General features: G+C 61.0%; 1 protein-coding gene and 1 long non-coding RNA gene across 7 annotated transcripts in view; one reads left to right on the top strand and one right to left on the bottom strand.

Moving 5' to 3' along the window:
- Nucleotides 1-17053, bottom strand: part of SLC41A3 (solute carrier family 41 member 3) — a 44464-nt gene that overhangs the window by 21279 nt on the left and 6132 nt on the right. For 4 of the 5 annotated variants that reach the window (XM_002713135.5, XM_070049998.1, XM_070049999.1 and 1 more), the window contains exon 2: nt 13566-13871. In XM_002713135.5, coding sequence (XP_002713181.2) covers nt 13566-13838 — 273 coding nt within the window. In that variant the 5' untranslated portion in view covers nt 13839-13871. Of the gene's footprint in view, nt 1-4654; nt 5567-13565; nt 13872-17053 lie in introns of those variants that run through there. The other variant, XM_002713134.5, reaches the window with a different exon arrangement.
- LOC103349160 (uncharacterized) lies at nt 5582-11342 on the top strand. Of its 2 annotated transcripts, XR_007921954.2 has the most exons (4): nt 5582-5784; nt 6651-6781; nt 7424-8919; nt 10105-11340. It is a non-coding gene; the product is annotated as an uncharacterized lncRNA (long non-coding RNA). The 2 variants fall into 2 exon arrangements; XR_007921953.2 differs by having other exon boundaries at nt 5615-5784; nt 7424-11342.

A 17053-nucleotide genomic window follows, 5' to 3' on the forward strand; every position in this document is an offset into this window, starting at 1 on the left:
CGCAGAGGTACAAATGAGTCGCCATTGTCAGAGTTGGGCGAGTCTCGTGAATCGGGAGACCCGGTCACTCCTAGCAGGACAACGGGGGCTGCAGAGTAGCACTGCCTTAGACGGGCTGTCACCGCCAGGCTGCCGCGGCCGTGACCCTCCGCTCCCATGCAGAGGCGCCGAGTGTGAGGGTCAGAATGACAGAGGCCCGGGTCTCCATCATACGTAAACAAAATTTTAAAAAAACAGAATGAAAGGGACTCACGCTTAGAAAGATCTGTTTGTGGAGAAGACAATTCTAGACGTAGACTGCTGTTCAAAATCAGTTTTTGAAATCCTGCATATGAGCTGACTGATTTCTTTTCTCTTCCTGGCCCTGATGATCTGTGGCCCCTGCGCCAGCAGCTGCTCCTGGTTTTGGAAAACAGGAGGCCGGGGTTCTTGGCCCCTTCTCCCCAGGAGAGCAAAGCAAAGGTGTGCAAATTCACTTGGCCTCTAGGGGGCGCAGGAGAGCCATCCATGCCTAACCAGGCCCGATGCCTTCCAAGGCTCCTGGGTGTGCCAAGTCAATGAAGCCGGCCCACTGTGTGGCTGCTCAGCTTCTCCCTTGACCTCTGCAAGGCTGAGGGACTTCTGACTGCCGGCTAGGAAAGCACCAGCAGACGAGGAAGTGCAGCCCTTATCAGAGGCCCAGCGTCCACCCTGTCCTCTAGCCCCACACAGCCTCCGGCACAGGACGCCATGGCCACTGCCCGTGCACTCCCACGAGCATGTCCGGGCTGGCTTGGACACCGCAGCACCTCCCTGTGTGCCCTCCACGGGTGCCCTCGGCCGCCCGCCTGCAGCCTGGTGGTGGTGCGCCTGTGTGCACTGCCCACATACAAGACCCAAAGTCAAAGAAACTGCTCCCAGCCTCCCCCTCCCCTGCAGCGACACCCTCCCCCTGCGACCAGGTTCCCTCTCCAGCACCAACAGCACCTGGATGGCCCCCCTCCCACAGCCCTGCAGCTCTGCCCTCCACCCTCCTCCAGGCCACCTCCCGTTGGGTAAATCCCTGGGCTCTCCAGTCTCCAGAACCCTGCTCTCCCTGTGTGGTGGCGCTGTCCCCCCCAACATGGGGAAGCACCCCTGACACGAGCACTCTCTGTCCCCTCTGACCCTCATGGACAGGCCCTCCCGGTCCTACCCCGGCCCCTTTCAAGGCTCATGTCCGCCTGCACTGGGGCCTCCTCCTCCTCCACCTGAACTTTAAAAAAAAAATATTATTCGTGTATGTACGTAGGTAGGTATGCATGTGAAGAGAGAGAGAGAAAGCAAACAAGTTCCTATCCTCCGGGCCACTCTCCAAATGACCAGAGCTAGGCCAGGCTGAAACCAGGAGCCAAGACCACAACCCAGGTCTCCCATGTAGGTGGCAGGGACCCAGGGACTTCAGACACCGAAGCCGGAATCGGGAGCAGAGCTGACACAAGGTGGGCACTCCAATATGGGCACCACGAGCAACATCTTAGCCACCAGCAAACGCCACCTCCGGCCCCGTCCACTCCCGACCTTTGCGTCTGACTCCCTCCGTGCTCTGTTTTCCCTTCTCCCTTCTGTCCGCACTCTCTGCCTCCAAGCCTTGTGTTCTCCCCTGCACACCCAGGGTCACCTCCCCCAACGGCACCTGCACCTGCTCCACGCAGGCCTGTCTGTCACCGAGAGGCCTCAGGAGGGTGCTGGGGAGGGGATCTGGACTCCCCGCGGTCCCTTGTCCTTGCAGGTGGCTGTGTGAGCCATGACACAGTTCTGGGCAGACTCTGTGCCTGTCACATCAGGCGTCCCACAGCCATGCAGGGGACAATAAAGACCGGATGAGCCGCGCCCTCCCCAGAATGCATGTCGAAGGCTTACCCTCCTCTTCCTCAAACATTGCTCTACTTAGAGACGGGCTCACTAAAGAGAGACCCCGTGCAGACGGGGTCATGTGGGCGGGCCTGCCCACCGTGATGGGCACCCCCATGAGGAGAGTGGGACGCAGGTACACACACAGGGAAGGTGGGAGCAGGCCAAGGAGCCAAGGCTGCCTGTGCCTCTGTCTCCACGCCCGGGGACTCGTGTCCACCATGCAAGCCAGTGCTGGGCGGGGCTTTGTCACTGCAGCCTGGCGGATTTGTCATGCAGATGAGGGAGGGAAATGGGGCAGCGGCGAGAGGAGGGGACGCCATGAGCCCAGTGCACTGACCAGTGTGCAGCTGTCTGTTCTCGGGACGTCCTGATGGAGAGAATCCACGTGCCCTTGTTCTCAGAGTCACTGTGAGTGAGGTTTTCTGTCCCTTGAAGCCAAAGCAAAGACACCTTCTGCTGGCCTGGGCTGGAGCTGGTGGCTCTGGGTGGCCTCAGCCCACCTACCGCACTGGGAGCCCCTGCTCTGCCAGCCAGGGATTAACCCTTTCCTGCCCCCCCCCCCGACCTGCCCCTGAGGTCATGGCAACTCTGAAATCCTGCACCACCCCTGCAGCAGCGCTGAGTGGGGCCGAGCCTCCTTGGCAACCACGGCTCGCGCACCCGGGGGCTCTGGATGAGGTCATGGCCTCCGGGCTCTCCCCTGCTGCCCCCAGCCTCACCCTCCAGGGCATCGTGTTTCACCGCACAAATATGACCATGAAATGCGGCCAGGTTAACCCTTCACGGCCAGTCCCACCCAAGAATACACCCAGCGCACAGGAAGGCCCCCACACGTGCCCAAGGACATTGCGAGCCATCTCCTATCTCAAGAGCAGCCAGTAGGAGCCCACAGGACTAAAGTCAGAGCAGTGGCGCCCCCTGGGGGATGGCCCGGGTTATACAGGTGCATCGCCTTTGAGTTGTGTGATTTTCTAAACATCCGTAATATACAACACTGAAACAAATATTATTTTGAAACAAATGATTTTTTTTTAAACCCACACATACACAATTTCCCCCTTGTACTCAGCGCTGACCTAAGATCGAGTAGACGGTTCCTCCACCTCCCGCCTGCCCAGTGTCTGCCCCCCAGGTCAGCAGCCAGCCCCTCCGCCGTCCCCTCCTCTTCACACAGGCACGCTCTCACCCCCCCCCCCACGTCTCTGTCCACACATCTCACTGCCAGCAGTGTCTCTGTCTTTCGTGGGTCCTGTACCCCCAAGGCCCCCTCTCAGCTTCTCCTAATTCCTTTCCAGGCGCTGCAAGCGTCAGCTCACTGCCTCCAGCCCCGCCCAGCCCACCTGACAGATGCCCCCTTAGACCACAGAGACTGGGGCATTACAAAGAAGCATGCAGGGGCAGCCGTGGTGGCTCAGAGAGTTGAGTAGCCACTTGAGATGCCTCCCTGCCCTATCAGGGTGCGCAGGTTCAAGTTCCATCTCTGCTTCAGACTAAGCTTCCTGCCAGGGCACACTCGGGGAGGCAGCAGGTGACGGCTCAAGTACTTGGGTTCCCGCCACCCACTTGGGAGACGTGGATGGAGTCCCCGGTTCCTGACTCCTGGCTTGGGGCCTGGCCCAGCCCCAGCCGTCATCAGCATCTGGGGAGTGAATCAGCAGGTGGCAACGACAGGAGGGGCCAGGTTCACTGTGCTGCTGCCCCAAAGGCGGCCGTAAACGTGGTGACAACAGAGGCTCAGCCCAGTGCCAGCAAGGTGGTGTCCGGGCATGGGTGAAGCTGCCGGGGGGAAGACAGGGCTTCGGGTCGTAATCCCACAGAGGCACTGGGTCTCCTGACAGCGGGCCAGCCCCTCAGCCCTGAGACAGGCTCGGGGTCCCACACACCGGGCGGCGCGGGGAGAAGCCCCCAGAGCGTGTGAGCTGGCACTCAGAGGCTGGGAAGCCCTCTGGGCACCGTGCACCCTGCTCCAGCAGGGAGACGCCGTGGCAGCGTGAGGCGCAGCCGGCCCTGCTAGGTGTAAGCGTGATCTTGGGGTCACAAAGCCGTCTCACACAGCGGAACTCCTTGTGCGCGGAAACCTGATCCACACCAAGACGCCAAGACTCAGGCCAGCCTCTGCGGCATTCGCCTGCTTTCTAGTTTCATTCTAGAACGATACGGCAACTGGACGATGGAAGTTGAAGTGGACAAAGCCAAAAAAATCTCACCGATCCAGACACATGAGCAGAGCCGAGCCCAGGGCGGCAATGGCCCACGAGGAACAACGGGCTCAGAGAACCTGGGGCCCGGGCACGGCTCCCCACCTCATGCTTCCCCCCAACACCCCCGTGAGGACCCAGGGTGGGAGGACTCCCATCCCCCATCCCATCCCCCTGGGACCACAACACCACCTGGGCCTCGGCACTCAGTGAGGCAGGCCATTTCACTGTCAGGGAAACCAAGGCCAGGAGCCGCCAAATCCCCCACCTGCAAGCAGCGGACGCTGCCTGAGGAGCCCACAGCACGGGGAGGCAGCGGTCAGAGCTCCTGCCCACCCCCACAGCACGACGGGCCTCCCGCGGCTAACCTTCAGGGAGCGTCATCACCAGGATGCTCTGGGAACCTCAGGGGTCAAGGAATGGAGGAGGGGGGACCCTCCCGCCAGCTCCACCAGCATCCAGGACCCTTGTGCGGTCAGGCCAGGCTTGGCTGCTGCCCGTCGGGGTCCCAGCCTGGCCCCAGCCGTGGAGCCCGGCCACCTGGGCTCCTGCTCCCCCTGCCCCAGGTGCCCCGCACGCACCTGTACTGTGTTCATCACCAGGCCGGCTGTCATCATGCCCAGAGTGGACAGCAGGATGGGCAGCACGACCTGGCCCGTCATGGTGAGGAAGGTCTCGGGCAGGACCCCGTGGGGATACCGGAGGAGCTCACAGCTGACGCCGCGCAGTTTCCTGTTCTGGAAGCGGAACCTCAGGTTCAGCTGTGTGACCACCATGGTGGGGCCGTCGGTCACATTCCCAGGGCGAGGCGCCAAGCCCCGGGGCCTCGGGTCTGCTCTCTGCCTCGGCCACGCGTGGGGATGCTCTTCCCAGGACGTCCACGCAGATCCGGGCTTCCCGGGGCCCTGCGCCTGTGGAGGGTCCCGACGGCGCCTCAGCTGAGAGCCAGGGCAGACGAGAGAGGGACACAGGCCAGCGTGGCACCCCGCCTCGGCCAGCCTCTGCTGTCCACACCCCCAGGCAGGTGCTCCTCCGGGAGTGGCTGCCTGCCTGCCAGGGAGGCTCGCTGTCCCTCAGCAGTGACCTTGACGGCGTCCGGCAGCCCGGCCCACGCGGGCTCAGCCTGGGCACAAACAGAGCCCACGTGGGCCTGGCCTCGGTGAGCGCCCACACGGGCTTGGCCGCCGCCCTCTGCACGTGTGTCCTGGGCTGCCCCGCTCTGGGCATGGAAGGGCCTGGGAGACCTCAGTTCAGAGGATCCATGTCCTTGGGGCAGTGCCACAGGCCCTCAGGGAGTCGGCAGGTCTGCAGAAGAAAGCCACACCCTGTGGTCACTTCCGTGGCAGTGTCCAGGGAGGGGCCCATGGCCACAGGCAAGGGCCATGTTCCCAGGGGAGATGCAGCCCCGGGGACACGCCAGCGTGCTTCCAAAGTGGCACCCCCTTCTCCCGGACTGAAGATGAGCCCCTGCCCAGGGGAGTCACCTCTGACCCCTGGGGATTCTATTGTTGGCTGTGAACCCTGTGTATTCCACAGGCGCCAGAAACAGAATGTCGGGCCTGAGGGCAGCTGGCAGCAGGGATCGAGGCCACAGACAGCGGAAGCCCACAGCTGAGAGTCAGCGCCACAGCCATGACCCCTGGGGACCCCGCCCCGCCTCAGGCCTCGCGTCCAGGCCTATCTAAACCACTGCACTCAGGCGCTTTAAGGGGTCTCCTCCGTCAGACAGCCCCCCTACCCCGGCTAAGGTTCCCATGTGCCGCCCCCACAACAGCAATCCTGCTGACCTCCACAGGCCGAGCTGCGCTCCCCACAAACTCCAGGGCCTGCCGCCCCGGCCACCGGCGTCGCTCCCGCTGACCCTTGGCCCATACCCTCCATTGACTCGGTCACCCCACAGCTCCTCCTGGGAGCCAGGCACGAGGGGGCCCAAACCTCCTGGGCACCCTTCCCATTCCAAGTCGGTGTCTCTGACCTTGCCCTCCGCGCTGGGACCGCCCTGACGGCTGGACGCTGCAGGAGGGCCGCTGTGTGGTCAGTCTCTTAGGGAACGGGCAGCTCCGTCCCCCACCTCTCGGGATGCTCTGCTCCCGTGCTGTGTGGAGGACCGGGCTGTGGCACGAGAGGCCCCAGGCAAGGGAGCCAGCAGCGCGGTCAAGGTCGCAGCAACAGCTCCCCCCGTCACATGAGTGCACTCTCCCGGCCGGGCCCGGCAGCCACGGCCGCCGCACAGGGCAGAGCGGCCGCTGCGCTGAACCTGGCCCACACGGCAGAGCAGCGAGCAGAGAACTGCTAGCAGGCCTCATCCCCACCCTTGATCCCGCGCATTTCAGATACGCCAGCAACCCCCAGACGCCCCTCACTGCAGCCCAGGTCCTTCCCTGAGCTTCCGGACCACCTCGCAGACAGGCAGTCCCCCAGACCCAAGTCTCTCACGATCATTCCTTCCTAAACCCCCTCCCCCCGGGCTCCCTGCCTTGGGACTGGTTCCGTCAGAAAAGTGCACCTCACTCAATTACATGTCCACCCTTCCTGCGCCCAAATCCAACCCTCCCCCATCTCTGTCCTCTGCTGCAGCCCAAGGACGCCACCTCCCCATGACCCTCGTCACCTCCAACCCGTCGTCCCACCAAAGCCAACGCAGTCTTCCCATGAACAGGCCACGTCCGTGCAGTGAGGAGGCCACTCGCTCACGACCTAAGAAAGAGGTATTCAGGGCCGGCGCTGCCGCGTAGCACAGAGAACCCTGCTGTGGTGCCGGCATCCCCTATGGGCGCTGGTTCGAGTCCCGGCTACTGTGCTTCTGATCCAGCTCCCTGCTAATGGCCTGGCAAAGCAGCAGAAGATGGCCCAAGTGCTTGGGCCGCTGCCACCCACATGGGAGAGTCGGATGTAACACCTGGCCCCTGGCCTCGGCCCGGCCCCACCCTGGCTGTCGTGGCCATCTGAGGAGTGAACAGGCAGATGGAGGATCTTGCTCTGTCTCCCTGTCGCTCTGCCTTTGAAATAAATAAAGAATTCCTGCACACGCAGGACTTCTCCCGGAGCCTCACACGGGCTCTGCCCACGCTCCTCCACTCTCCGGGGCACCACGTGGCCCAGGGCCAACCAAGGTGCTGCCTCAGTTTCCCCCAGGGTTTCCACGGTCCTCTTTCTGCACCTCCCTAGGGGCAGGTCCCACTGTGGCCCAAGAGAAGCAGGCATTTGCACGCGTGCCTACTCCCCCCACCCCACCCCACCCCCCCGCCAAGAAGGGAGCCCGTGGGACTGGAATGCTGGGATCTTCAGAGCGGGGAGTGACGCACGGGTTTACTCCGCAGCATGGAACTCACGGCCCCACTCCTTTCCAGGCGCTGGTCTAAGTGCCAGGGCACGCTCGAGACCCAAGCAGATGTGTGTGGAGCTTCCCAGTTCTGTAGCTAATCCTAAAGATGAAAATGCAAAGGTGGCCTGTGGTGAGTGCTCTGAAGGAAGCCAGGACTAACGAGAGCACAGAGCAGGTTCAACCACAGGCAAGCACTCCGCCCGCAGAGGGATGGAGGGGTGGGTGCGTGGATCAACGGACAGACGGACATACAGGTAGATGAGGGGATGGATGTGTGGATGGATGGGGGATGGAGGGGTGGGTGCGTGGATCAACGGACAGACGGACATACGGGTGGATGGGTGAAAGGAGGGGGGCACGGAGAGATGGATAGAGGGATGGACGGATGAATGGATGGGGGAGGGATGGACGCAAAGATAGGCAGGTGGATGGATGGAAGGAAAGATGGACCCACAGATAGGTGGGTGGATAGAAGGATGGAGGCACAGGTGGACGGACAGACGGACAGATGGACGGATGGCTGGCCTGCTGTTCCCTTTGTAGCAGTCCATGTTTCTCAAGGCCATTCCACATTTTCTCAGTGGACTCTCAAAACACTGCTAAGATGTTCACAGGAAGTGCGACCTTCTGTTTTTGCCAGTGGGAAAAGGCAGGCCCCAGGAGGGGGCGCAGTGGCCCACTACCACACGCAGGTGAGCATCAGGGGCCTAAGACCCTCACTCACTCCTGGCAGGAGTCTCAGACTCTCCACCCTCCCTCCCGGCCCCTGCGCCCCCCGCCTGCCACTGCTACCCCAGCCACGGCTTGGCTCAGCTTGCTCCAGCGAGAGTTTGACCAGTAGAGGGCCACAAGAAACGGCCCATTCCCGAGGGAGACGTCACCGAAGTCGGCCAGTGTAAGGGAGGTCCCTCTAGCCTGGCCCGGTGTCTCTGGCCGCTGAACACCTGCGGTGAGAGCCCCGCTCCCCAGGCCCGGCTGCAGCGACCCCCGGGGACCAGGCATCACTCCACAGTTTTCTATGTGGTCCCAGAGTGTGACAGAACGTGCAACCATTAGGAGCCTTGCCATGACCCGCGACGTCCTAGGTTAGCGGCACTAAGGGGGTGGGAACCCAACGCCAGGATCGTATTTGGAGGTGGGGCCTCTGGGAAGGGATTTATGATTAGATTTAGATCCGGCCCCCGGACTGAATCCTGACGACTTTACAGAAAGACTACACAGACCGACCTCTGCATCCCTTTATAATTTTCTGTACTCTCTGACAATTCCGTAGTTTTCTTCAAAGCCATCCAAAAACAGCCTGTCACCAACACTAATCGTGTTGAGTGAAAGGAGTGACCACGTGGGAAGACGCAGCGTGTGAGTGACACGAGCACTCCGCTGGGAAACACGACTCTCCGGCGGCACGTGAGAACACGAGCCGTCAACACGGCCGGCGGGGCCGCCGCGCGGCAGATGGAGCAGGCGACTTTAAAGATAGCTCAGCGGCGTGAACGGGGCTCCGCGCTGCGCTGCATCTGGGTCAGGCATCACATGATCTCCCGGGGACCCAGAACAAGCCCCCGGCTCCCTCCGGGCCTCGAGCCCAGCCCACAACCCAAGGCACAGAGGGTGGGGGGCTCCGTGGGGGCTTCCCCGCCAGGCTCAGGAGAACCCCAGGGAGCTTCGGCACCTGGCAGCTCAGAGTCAGGGCCTTGCACGAGGTCAGCTCCTCCAACCCCTTCATTGCCGGGGGAGGGAGTGTGTGAGAGACTTTAGCAGGGGGTCCAGGGACAGTGACAGGCGGGCAGAGGCCTTGGGAAGGGCAGGCCTGCCAGTCCTGCTGCTAGTCCTTTCCTGGGGTCCCCTAGACGTGGACAGCCCACTGCTCCCCGTCAGCAACGTGAAGAACTCGAAAGGTTCTTTATTCTTCTGATCTCGGCTGGCAAAGCCGCCCGCAGGTGAAACTGAAGGAATCGCTCACGCCCAACCCCCGGGGACTCCTCCCAGCCGCTCCTGTCGCGGTTCAGCTGGCGGGCAGCTTGCCTCTCTGTCCAGCACAGCGGCTGGGCCCTGACTTCCACACCTGCCACCTGCCACTCCCCAGGGTGGGCAGCCCGAGGGCCAGGCCCTGCTCCAGGGACCAGCACAGCCCTGAGCACACACACTCACACGTGGCCTGAGAGATGACTACGCCAATAAGCAGAATGCTAGAAAACTCAGCCACACCCACCAGGAGGAGGGTGTACGGCCTCCGCCCCTGGTGAAACCAAAGGGGCTTCACATGGCCTGGCCACAGGCTCCCGTGGACAAGGCCCTGCCACACACCCCTCCTGGTCAAGGGGACCATGCCCCATGCCCCCTGCTGTGGGTTTCAGTCCTGTCCCTCACGGAATTATTTAAGAAAGGTGATCCCACGCTCCCGTAGGCTTGGCCACACTCCTCGCACGACAAAGCCTGCTGGCCACTCTGGCCCCGAATGCAACCTTCGGTGTGGCCTCACAGGCCTGTGCTGGCCTCTCCCCAGGCTGTGCGTGTGTGGGAGTCAGAACCTGCTGTCACTCTCAGGTGCGCAGGGCGGGGTGTCCCGGGCTCGCCATCCCCATGTCCCTGGGCGAGGCCCCCTCCCTCCCCAACTGGCAAGGTGTGCAGACACTCCAACCCGACTGGGGGGCACCTGGGCAGTTTAACTACCTGCTCGTTGCTAACTAACTGGTCCCCTGACAGGCCAAGGCTGCCCAGGATGCAACTGCCAATCACCAGCTGGCCGCTGACCTTGAACTTGCTCCCCGTCTCCTTCCTCCGCCCCACCCCAGGGGCCTTCTTACCCCAAGCAAGCACTGCCGCTGACTGCCCAGAAATGAGGGCCCTCACGGGTCACCTGTGTCTGGCAGGTGCTCCCACCTCTTGCGCCCTGCCCTGCCTCATGACAAGAGGGGACCCCGCGGACCCAGTCCCAGCTGAGACAGTTAGCACCACCCGATGGAATTCCAACGTGACCTTCAAGAAGCGACACTGATTATACGAGACTCACTTAATGAAGACGTGATGACGACTCTGCTGCTCACCAGTCTAATCTGGTCTCTCCCTTAGCTTGGGAAGAATGAATGGAGGCGCACGGTGCAGGGACACAGCCTTAATGTGGCGGTCCCCTCTGTGAACACCTCCAGAGCCACCAGTAAATATTCTGCTGCTCAGTTTTGGCTGCTAATCAACAGCCTCTCAGCGGCAATGACCTTCACCTCCAAAGAGAAACAACACGCTCTTTCCAGGCCACCCAGGAGGCCCCTTGACAGCCCCGCCATCCCCCGCAGCCTTTGCTGAGGAGAGCTTAACAGCACAGGTGTGAGACCACCCACATGTCGTCCTCCTCCGACGAGGTCCACCTGAGGACACACCGCGGGCACACAAGCAAGTCACGAGGCGCTCCCGTTACCCTACGAGCAAGGCCTCCTGCCTTGACGAACTTCCTGAAGACGACCCGGGACACGGGGCGCCGCTCCACCTGACGCAGGGAACAGGCAGCGGGGGACCCTCTGGGCAAGTCCGGCGTCTCCCAGGCCTTTCGGGGTCCTGCAGCTGACATGTCTATTTCTTCCACCCGGGGACGCTGCCACCTGCTAACTGGCTTCTTGAATGGACCCCGTCCAGTTAAAGCTTCCAGAAGCTGTCACTCCTCCTCCGAGTGCCTTCACAGCTGCTTCGCCAGGGAGCGGGGCTTGGCCAGCTCCTGATCAGCTCGCAGGGCGTCCAGACCACACACAGCGGCTGCAACGCTGTCTCTGTCCACACGGCAAATGCCCTCCTCAGTGCCACCCCAGGCACCGATGGGGTAGCTACTGCTGGCCACACATGGGGCTTCCTACTGCCGGCCACATGCGGGGCTCTCCTGCTGCCGGCCACACGCGGGGCTGTCCTGCTGCCGGCCACACGCGGGGCTCTCCTGCTGCCGGCCACACGCGGGGCTCTCCTGCTGCCGGCCATACGTGGGGCTGTCCTGCTGCCGGCCACACGTGGGGTGTCCTACTGCCGGCCACACGCGGGGCTCTCCTGCTGCCGGCCACACGCGGGGCTCTCCTGCTGCCGGCCACACGCGGGGCTGTCCTACTGCCGGCCACACGCGGGGCTGTCCTGCTGCCGGCCACACGCGGGGCTGTCCTGCTGCCGGCCACATGCGGGGCTCTCCTGAAACAGGCTCCCACGGGCTCCCCGCCTGTGAGCTCCGTTGCTGGCTGCCTGTCCCGCCTTTGGGACAGCACCCAAGCCCAGCAAGGCCTCCTTCCGACAGGACAGAGCCCAGTCTCCACCCTCTGCCACATCCCACCTGCAGGGGGCAGCGGTCTCCCTGGGCTCAGTTTCTTGCCAGGAGCTGGTCCACTCCAAGAGCCTTTGGCTACCTGGGGATGCATGGGGGATGGGGCAGCAACAGAAACCACACAGACCCTCCGTGGCTGGCATCACCACTGTAACCCGTGGCGGAGCTCGGTGGGGGGCCCACTGCTCTCCATCTCTCCTCCAGAAAGTTCCAGGCAAGGGCGAGGCCCACCCGGGGTGAGCGCTGGCGGCCAAACCTTAAGCAGTCACTTGGGACGGGATGCTGTGGCCAGGCGGTGGCGCCATCCGCACCTCCCAAGGAGGCACACAGACCCCTGCCCGCTGCCGCTAGTGCCACAGGCACAATTCATCCGTGCACCCCACAGCCACACCACCAGGTCCCCCAAATGTCCTCACTGGCCCAGAGGCCCCCTCCCTCCTGGTCAACAACCCGCCAAGGCAGGCGCTTCTATCCCCCATGGTCTTGCCACCACCAAGCTTTTAGGCAGTGTCTGGGAGAGCTGGGGCCACTGCGGGTGAGCTCACTGCTGCCGTCTGGGCAAAGCAGGAGGACCGCGAGCGGCCACTTCCCCACCAGGCTCTGCTCCCACAGATAAGGGCCCCGGGCCAAGCCCTGCTCCTTATCACAGCGCAGGCACTGTCCCTGCTCACCCTGAACCCTGGCCTTCAGTCCTGCTGCCTCATGGAGTCATTCAGACGAGGCCCCAGGAGGAGGCAGGGCTCGCCACCTGCTGGAACCACAGCGTCTGCGCCGCTCTGCCCAGGAGCGCAATTCCCCGTGTGGCCCCGCAGGGCATGGGGCCGCCTCCTGCGCACGCTGCGATGTATGGAAAGAAGCCGCTGTGGCTCTCGCCCACCCAGGAGGTGCTGTGTCCACCACCCCTCTAACCTCCGGGCGGGATCCCTCCCCCTTACATGGGTAAACAGGCCACCCCCGCTCCGCCTGTGTCTCCTACCAGCTTCCCTCCCTCCCCTTGTGTAACCTCCTCCAGGCAGCCCGCTGGGCCTCCCAGCCTCCCTAGGCTGATGTGTGTCTCTGCAGGGCTGGGGTCTCTGCCTGAAGACCCTCCCAGCGCTCCCCAACGTGTGCACATCACGGTAACCCCATGCTACCCCTGGGGCCCGGGCATCCTGACCACTGCACCCCTCTTTCTTGTTTTCTAGACTCTGGGCCCCTGCCTGCTCTGTGCATTCCAGAGAGTAACTCTCTCAGACTTCAGAGAAGGGAGGCGAGCCCGAGTGAGCTGGCCTGGGCCAGGTGAGCCCTCCAAGAAAGGCAGGTGCTTCCTGAGGTCAGAGACGGGGACGTGACAGGGACTCCACATAAGGGACGCTTCTCCACTGCTGGCTTGGAAGATGGAAAGGCCACGTGGCACAAATACAAGCAACCAGACCCGGCGTTGTGGCACAGCAGGTAAAGCCACCGCCTGCGACACCAGCATCCCACATGGGCGCCGGTTCGAGTCCTGCTGCTCTGTTTCTGAGCCAGCTCTCTGCTATGGCCTGGGAAAGCAGTGGAAGATGGCCCAAGTGCTTGGGCCCCTGCACCTGCATGGGAGACCTGGAGGAACCTCCTGGCTCCTAGCTTCAGCCTGGTTCAGCCCTGGCTGCTGCAGCCATTTGGAAAGAAAACCAGCAATAGAAGATCGATAGATCGATCGATTGATCGATCTCTCTCTCTCTAACTCTGCCTTTCAAATAAATAAAACTAATCTTTAAAAAAGAATCTTGCCCAATACACAAAGTGGTACCCGATGAGGCCACCCCCGGGCCCGCGAAGCTGAGTCCAACAGCAGGTGCGCGCCCGCTGGGCGACACAGAGAGGCCAGCGACCCCACTCAGCTCCCACTCACCTGGAAGTAGTCCAGCAGCACGCCCGCGCAGGACAGCCCCAGGCCGGCACACAGAAAGGGCGGCGCCACCTGCAGCCCAATGGTCCAGGCTGTCTCCCTGCCGGCCTCAGGGTCGGTGGGCTTGGGGGCCGCGAGCTGGCACGCAGGGACCCTCTGAAGTCCATCTTCTGAGGCCGCGGGGGGTCCGCCTGTGCTGAGCGCGGGCGGCAGCCCCTGCTCCTCTGGCCGATTGCAGCCCTCGGGCCTCCGCTGCCGGGGCTTCGTCCCTTCCATCTGCGTGCAGATAGGCCCCCTGGTGGCCCCCACCTGTGAGAAGAAAGCAACAGGTTCAAGGGCAGAATTCTCCGGGCTGGTGCTGCTCCCTCCGACCCGCAGCCCCTCCCTTGGGCTCCTGCACCCCCATAGACAGTTGTTCCACTAGCATGGGGGTGAAGACAAAGCATCCTACGGGAGAACGTTCTAGAAGCAGGTGGATATGAGCTGGAGGCAGCCGCAGCAGGGGAGCCAGGACTGCTGAAAAACCCTCTTCCATCAACTGAACTAGAAAACCTGCCAAGCTCTCTCAATCAAGGGGGTTACAGAATGCCAGAACGCAGCCACCCAGGGAGTCACTATCCAACAATAGTGGCTGAATCCCAGCCATGGTGACCTTGGCCTGCGACCTTCATACTCACCTCTCCCTCCGAGCGAACCAGCGGCCTGGAGGGTGCTGCTACCTCACCCCTCTGGGGCTCCCTGGAAGACCCCGCCCCACCCCATAGGGCCCCCTGTATGTCACGCAACTTGGAGTTCATGGCTCTTAGACGCCTGCCGGGGTGGGGGAGACACTGCCAATCAATGAGCCTCCTGGCCACTGGCCCTGGGTCACGGCTGGGACAGACCAACGGGAAAGCTTAGGAAGATGCGCCGGGGACTGAACTTCCTACCCTCGCATGGGGCAGCCTAGGGCAGAGGTGGAGGCTAGGGACCCTTTGTCAAGTGCCGCCCTGGTGGCAGAAGACGCACAGGGCCCCCGGGAACCTCGAAGCCGCCTCCAGCAGACCGCTAAGCAGGGATTTCAGGGGCCACATGCGACAACTGACTGCTTGCAGTCAGTCAACGAGCGGTGGCAGGGGGAAGCGCTGGGCAGAGGGAGGAATCCCGTTCTCGGAGCCGCCACACTGTGTTATTTAAAACGTCCCCTTTCCAACCAAACCCAAGGGTCAGGCAGAGGCAGGAAAGCACGGACGCCGTGCAGGACGGGAGCAGCTGAGGGTGTGCCTGGGAAACCCACATGTCAGGCTGACCAGACGGAAACTGGACGTATGCTCCAAGCACTACCACGATCTCTACTCAGACTGGGAATGTCAGCAGAGAGATTAACATTAGCTTTAAAAGCAACCAAAGGGAAATGCTAAAAGGTACAGCCAGAAGGCATTTCTTAGAGGAGCTCACAGCTGATCTGACTGGGCAAAACAATTATCTGCATTTCAAAAAAGTAAGGAGAAAGGGTGTTGAGGGTTTTCGCCACAAAGAAGTGCTAAATGTTTGAAAAGATAGATATGAACAGTACACGGTGCATATATGTATCAAAACGTCCCACTGACGGAGCGGGGATCTATGGTGACCTCTCACCTACATCACAGCCAGGCCCCAGGCCTCTGCCCTGTGATCCAGCCCCACCCTGCATGGACTGCTGGACACACCCCTCCCTGAAGAGTCCCGCCATCACCCTGGGCTCCCCCCACTCCTCCCAAGCTCGCTCCCCCATCTCAGCAGCCCGAGTCCGGCCTCAGCTCCCACTGTGATCTCCAGGACTTTTACAATGGGCCCAAGTCCAGCTCTAGCTCAGACGCCCACGTCCCTCGCAGCCACGCTGCACTACAGAACCTGTCCAGGAGGGGGCGCTCTCTCCACCACGTGTTCCCCCAGAGTGAGCCCCTCCCAGGCTTTATTCCACCGACTAAACCTGGGCTGTGGCTTCGGCTCTGCCTCTTCTTTCCTGACGGGTATGTCACAAATACATATAACTGTGTGTCAGTTAAAAATAAGTATTATGAAGAAAAAAAAAGGGAAAATACCCTGAACTGGAAGGTAAGTCAAGAGATTATCCAAGCTGAGGAGCAAAGATGCAAAAGTGGAGAAAAGGCACAGGCCCTCGGCTAACTGTGGACTCCTAGCCAGCACGCCTGAACACACGAGGGACGCCCCAGGAGGCGGAGACAGCAAAGGGGGCAGGGAGAAGGCTGGCGGTGCAACACGCAGAACCTGTGCGGCATGTGCCTGCTGACCAAAGTCTAAGTAGGACGAACTTGCAGAGGGCCACGCCGAGACCCTCCAAAGATCTCAAAAGCGAGAAGAGGGCAGGCGCCCTTCACCGACACAGGAAAATCAGTGAGATCTGCAGCTCCTTCTCCCAACCAAGAGCCCTGTCCCCAGCAAACTCCTGCAAAAGGGAGGTGAGACTAGAGTCCCAGACAGAGAAGACCGAGAGACTCCGTGGTAGCACTCCCACTGTACAAGAGGGTCTGCCGCACCACGCTGGAACCACACACATGGGAACAGCACGGCCCAGGTCGCTACACAGAGAGTTGGTTTAAAGGCACAGACATATTTGTGTACTAAAAAAAAAAAAGGCAGACTAAAAATGAGACACTGGAACATGCCTATGTATTGCAAAGGAAAGCAATAATGGAGAAATAGAGAAAAAGACGTGAGACACACAGAAGACAAACAGCAACGTGGCAGACCTAAGTCCTACCTTGAAAAGATACATATGAAATAACATTACACTAAATGTAAATGAACAGAAGTAAAAGGACTTAAAAAGACAAATCATGCAAACAGCAACCAGGAGAGAGCTGGAGTGGTTTAGTAAATATCTGGCGAAACAGACATCAGGACAAAAACTGTTACTGCAAAGGCGGCTATCCGACATACATCTGCCCAGACGATATCGCAAGAATAAACACATACACCTAACACAAGAGTCTCAAAATACACAAAGCATAACCTGAGAGACTGAGGGAAAGAAAATTCAACAGCAATAGTTGGAGACCCGAGTGCTCCACTACCAATAACTGGCGGGGCCATTAGATCAACACCAGACTTGAACCACACTGTAGGCGAATTGGCACCAAAAGACACCACCCAAAACAGGACATGTTCACAGCAGAGAGAGAGAGCAGCCCTGGGTAGACCAGCGGCTTACACAGTGCAAAGTGGCGCATGCCAAGTGTATCCACAAGGCCTCGTGTGAGGGACCCCCGTTAGGCAAGTAAACAAGTTTGAACGCATTTAAAGGGATTCACGTCGCACGAGGGACGTTCTCCAACTGCAGCGGAAATTAGAAATCAGCAATGGAATGACACTCGGGAAATTCACACACACGGGGGAATAAAACGACACACCCAGATAACTGATGAGTCAGCCATAAAACCCACAAAAGAAATGAGGAAATTCTCAGAGAGCAACGAAATGAAAACACAACAAGGCTAAACTTACAAGGC

Source organism: Oryctolagus cuniculus, chromosome 10 (assembly GCF_964237555.1).
Source record: "Oryctolagus cuniculus chromosome 10, mOryCun1.1, whole genome shotgun sequence".
In the NCBI taxonomy this organism is placed as follows: domain Eukaryota; kingdom Metazoa; phylum Chordata; class Mammalia; order Lagomorpha; family Leporidae; genus Oryctolagus; species Oryctolagus cuniculus.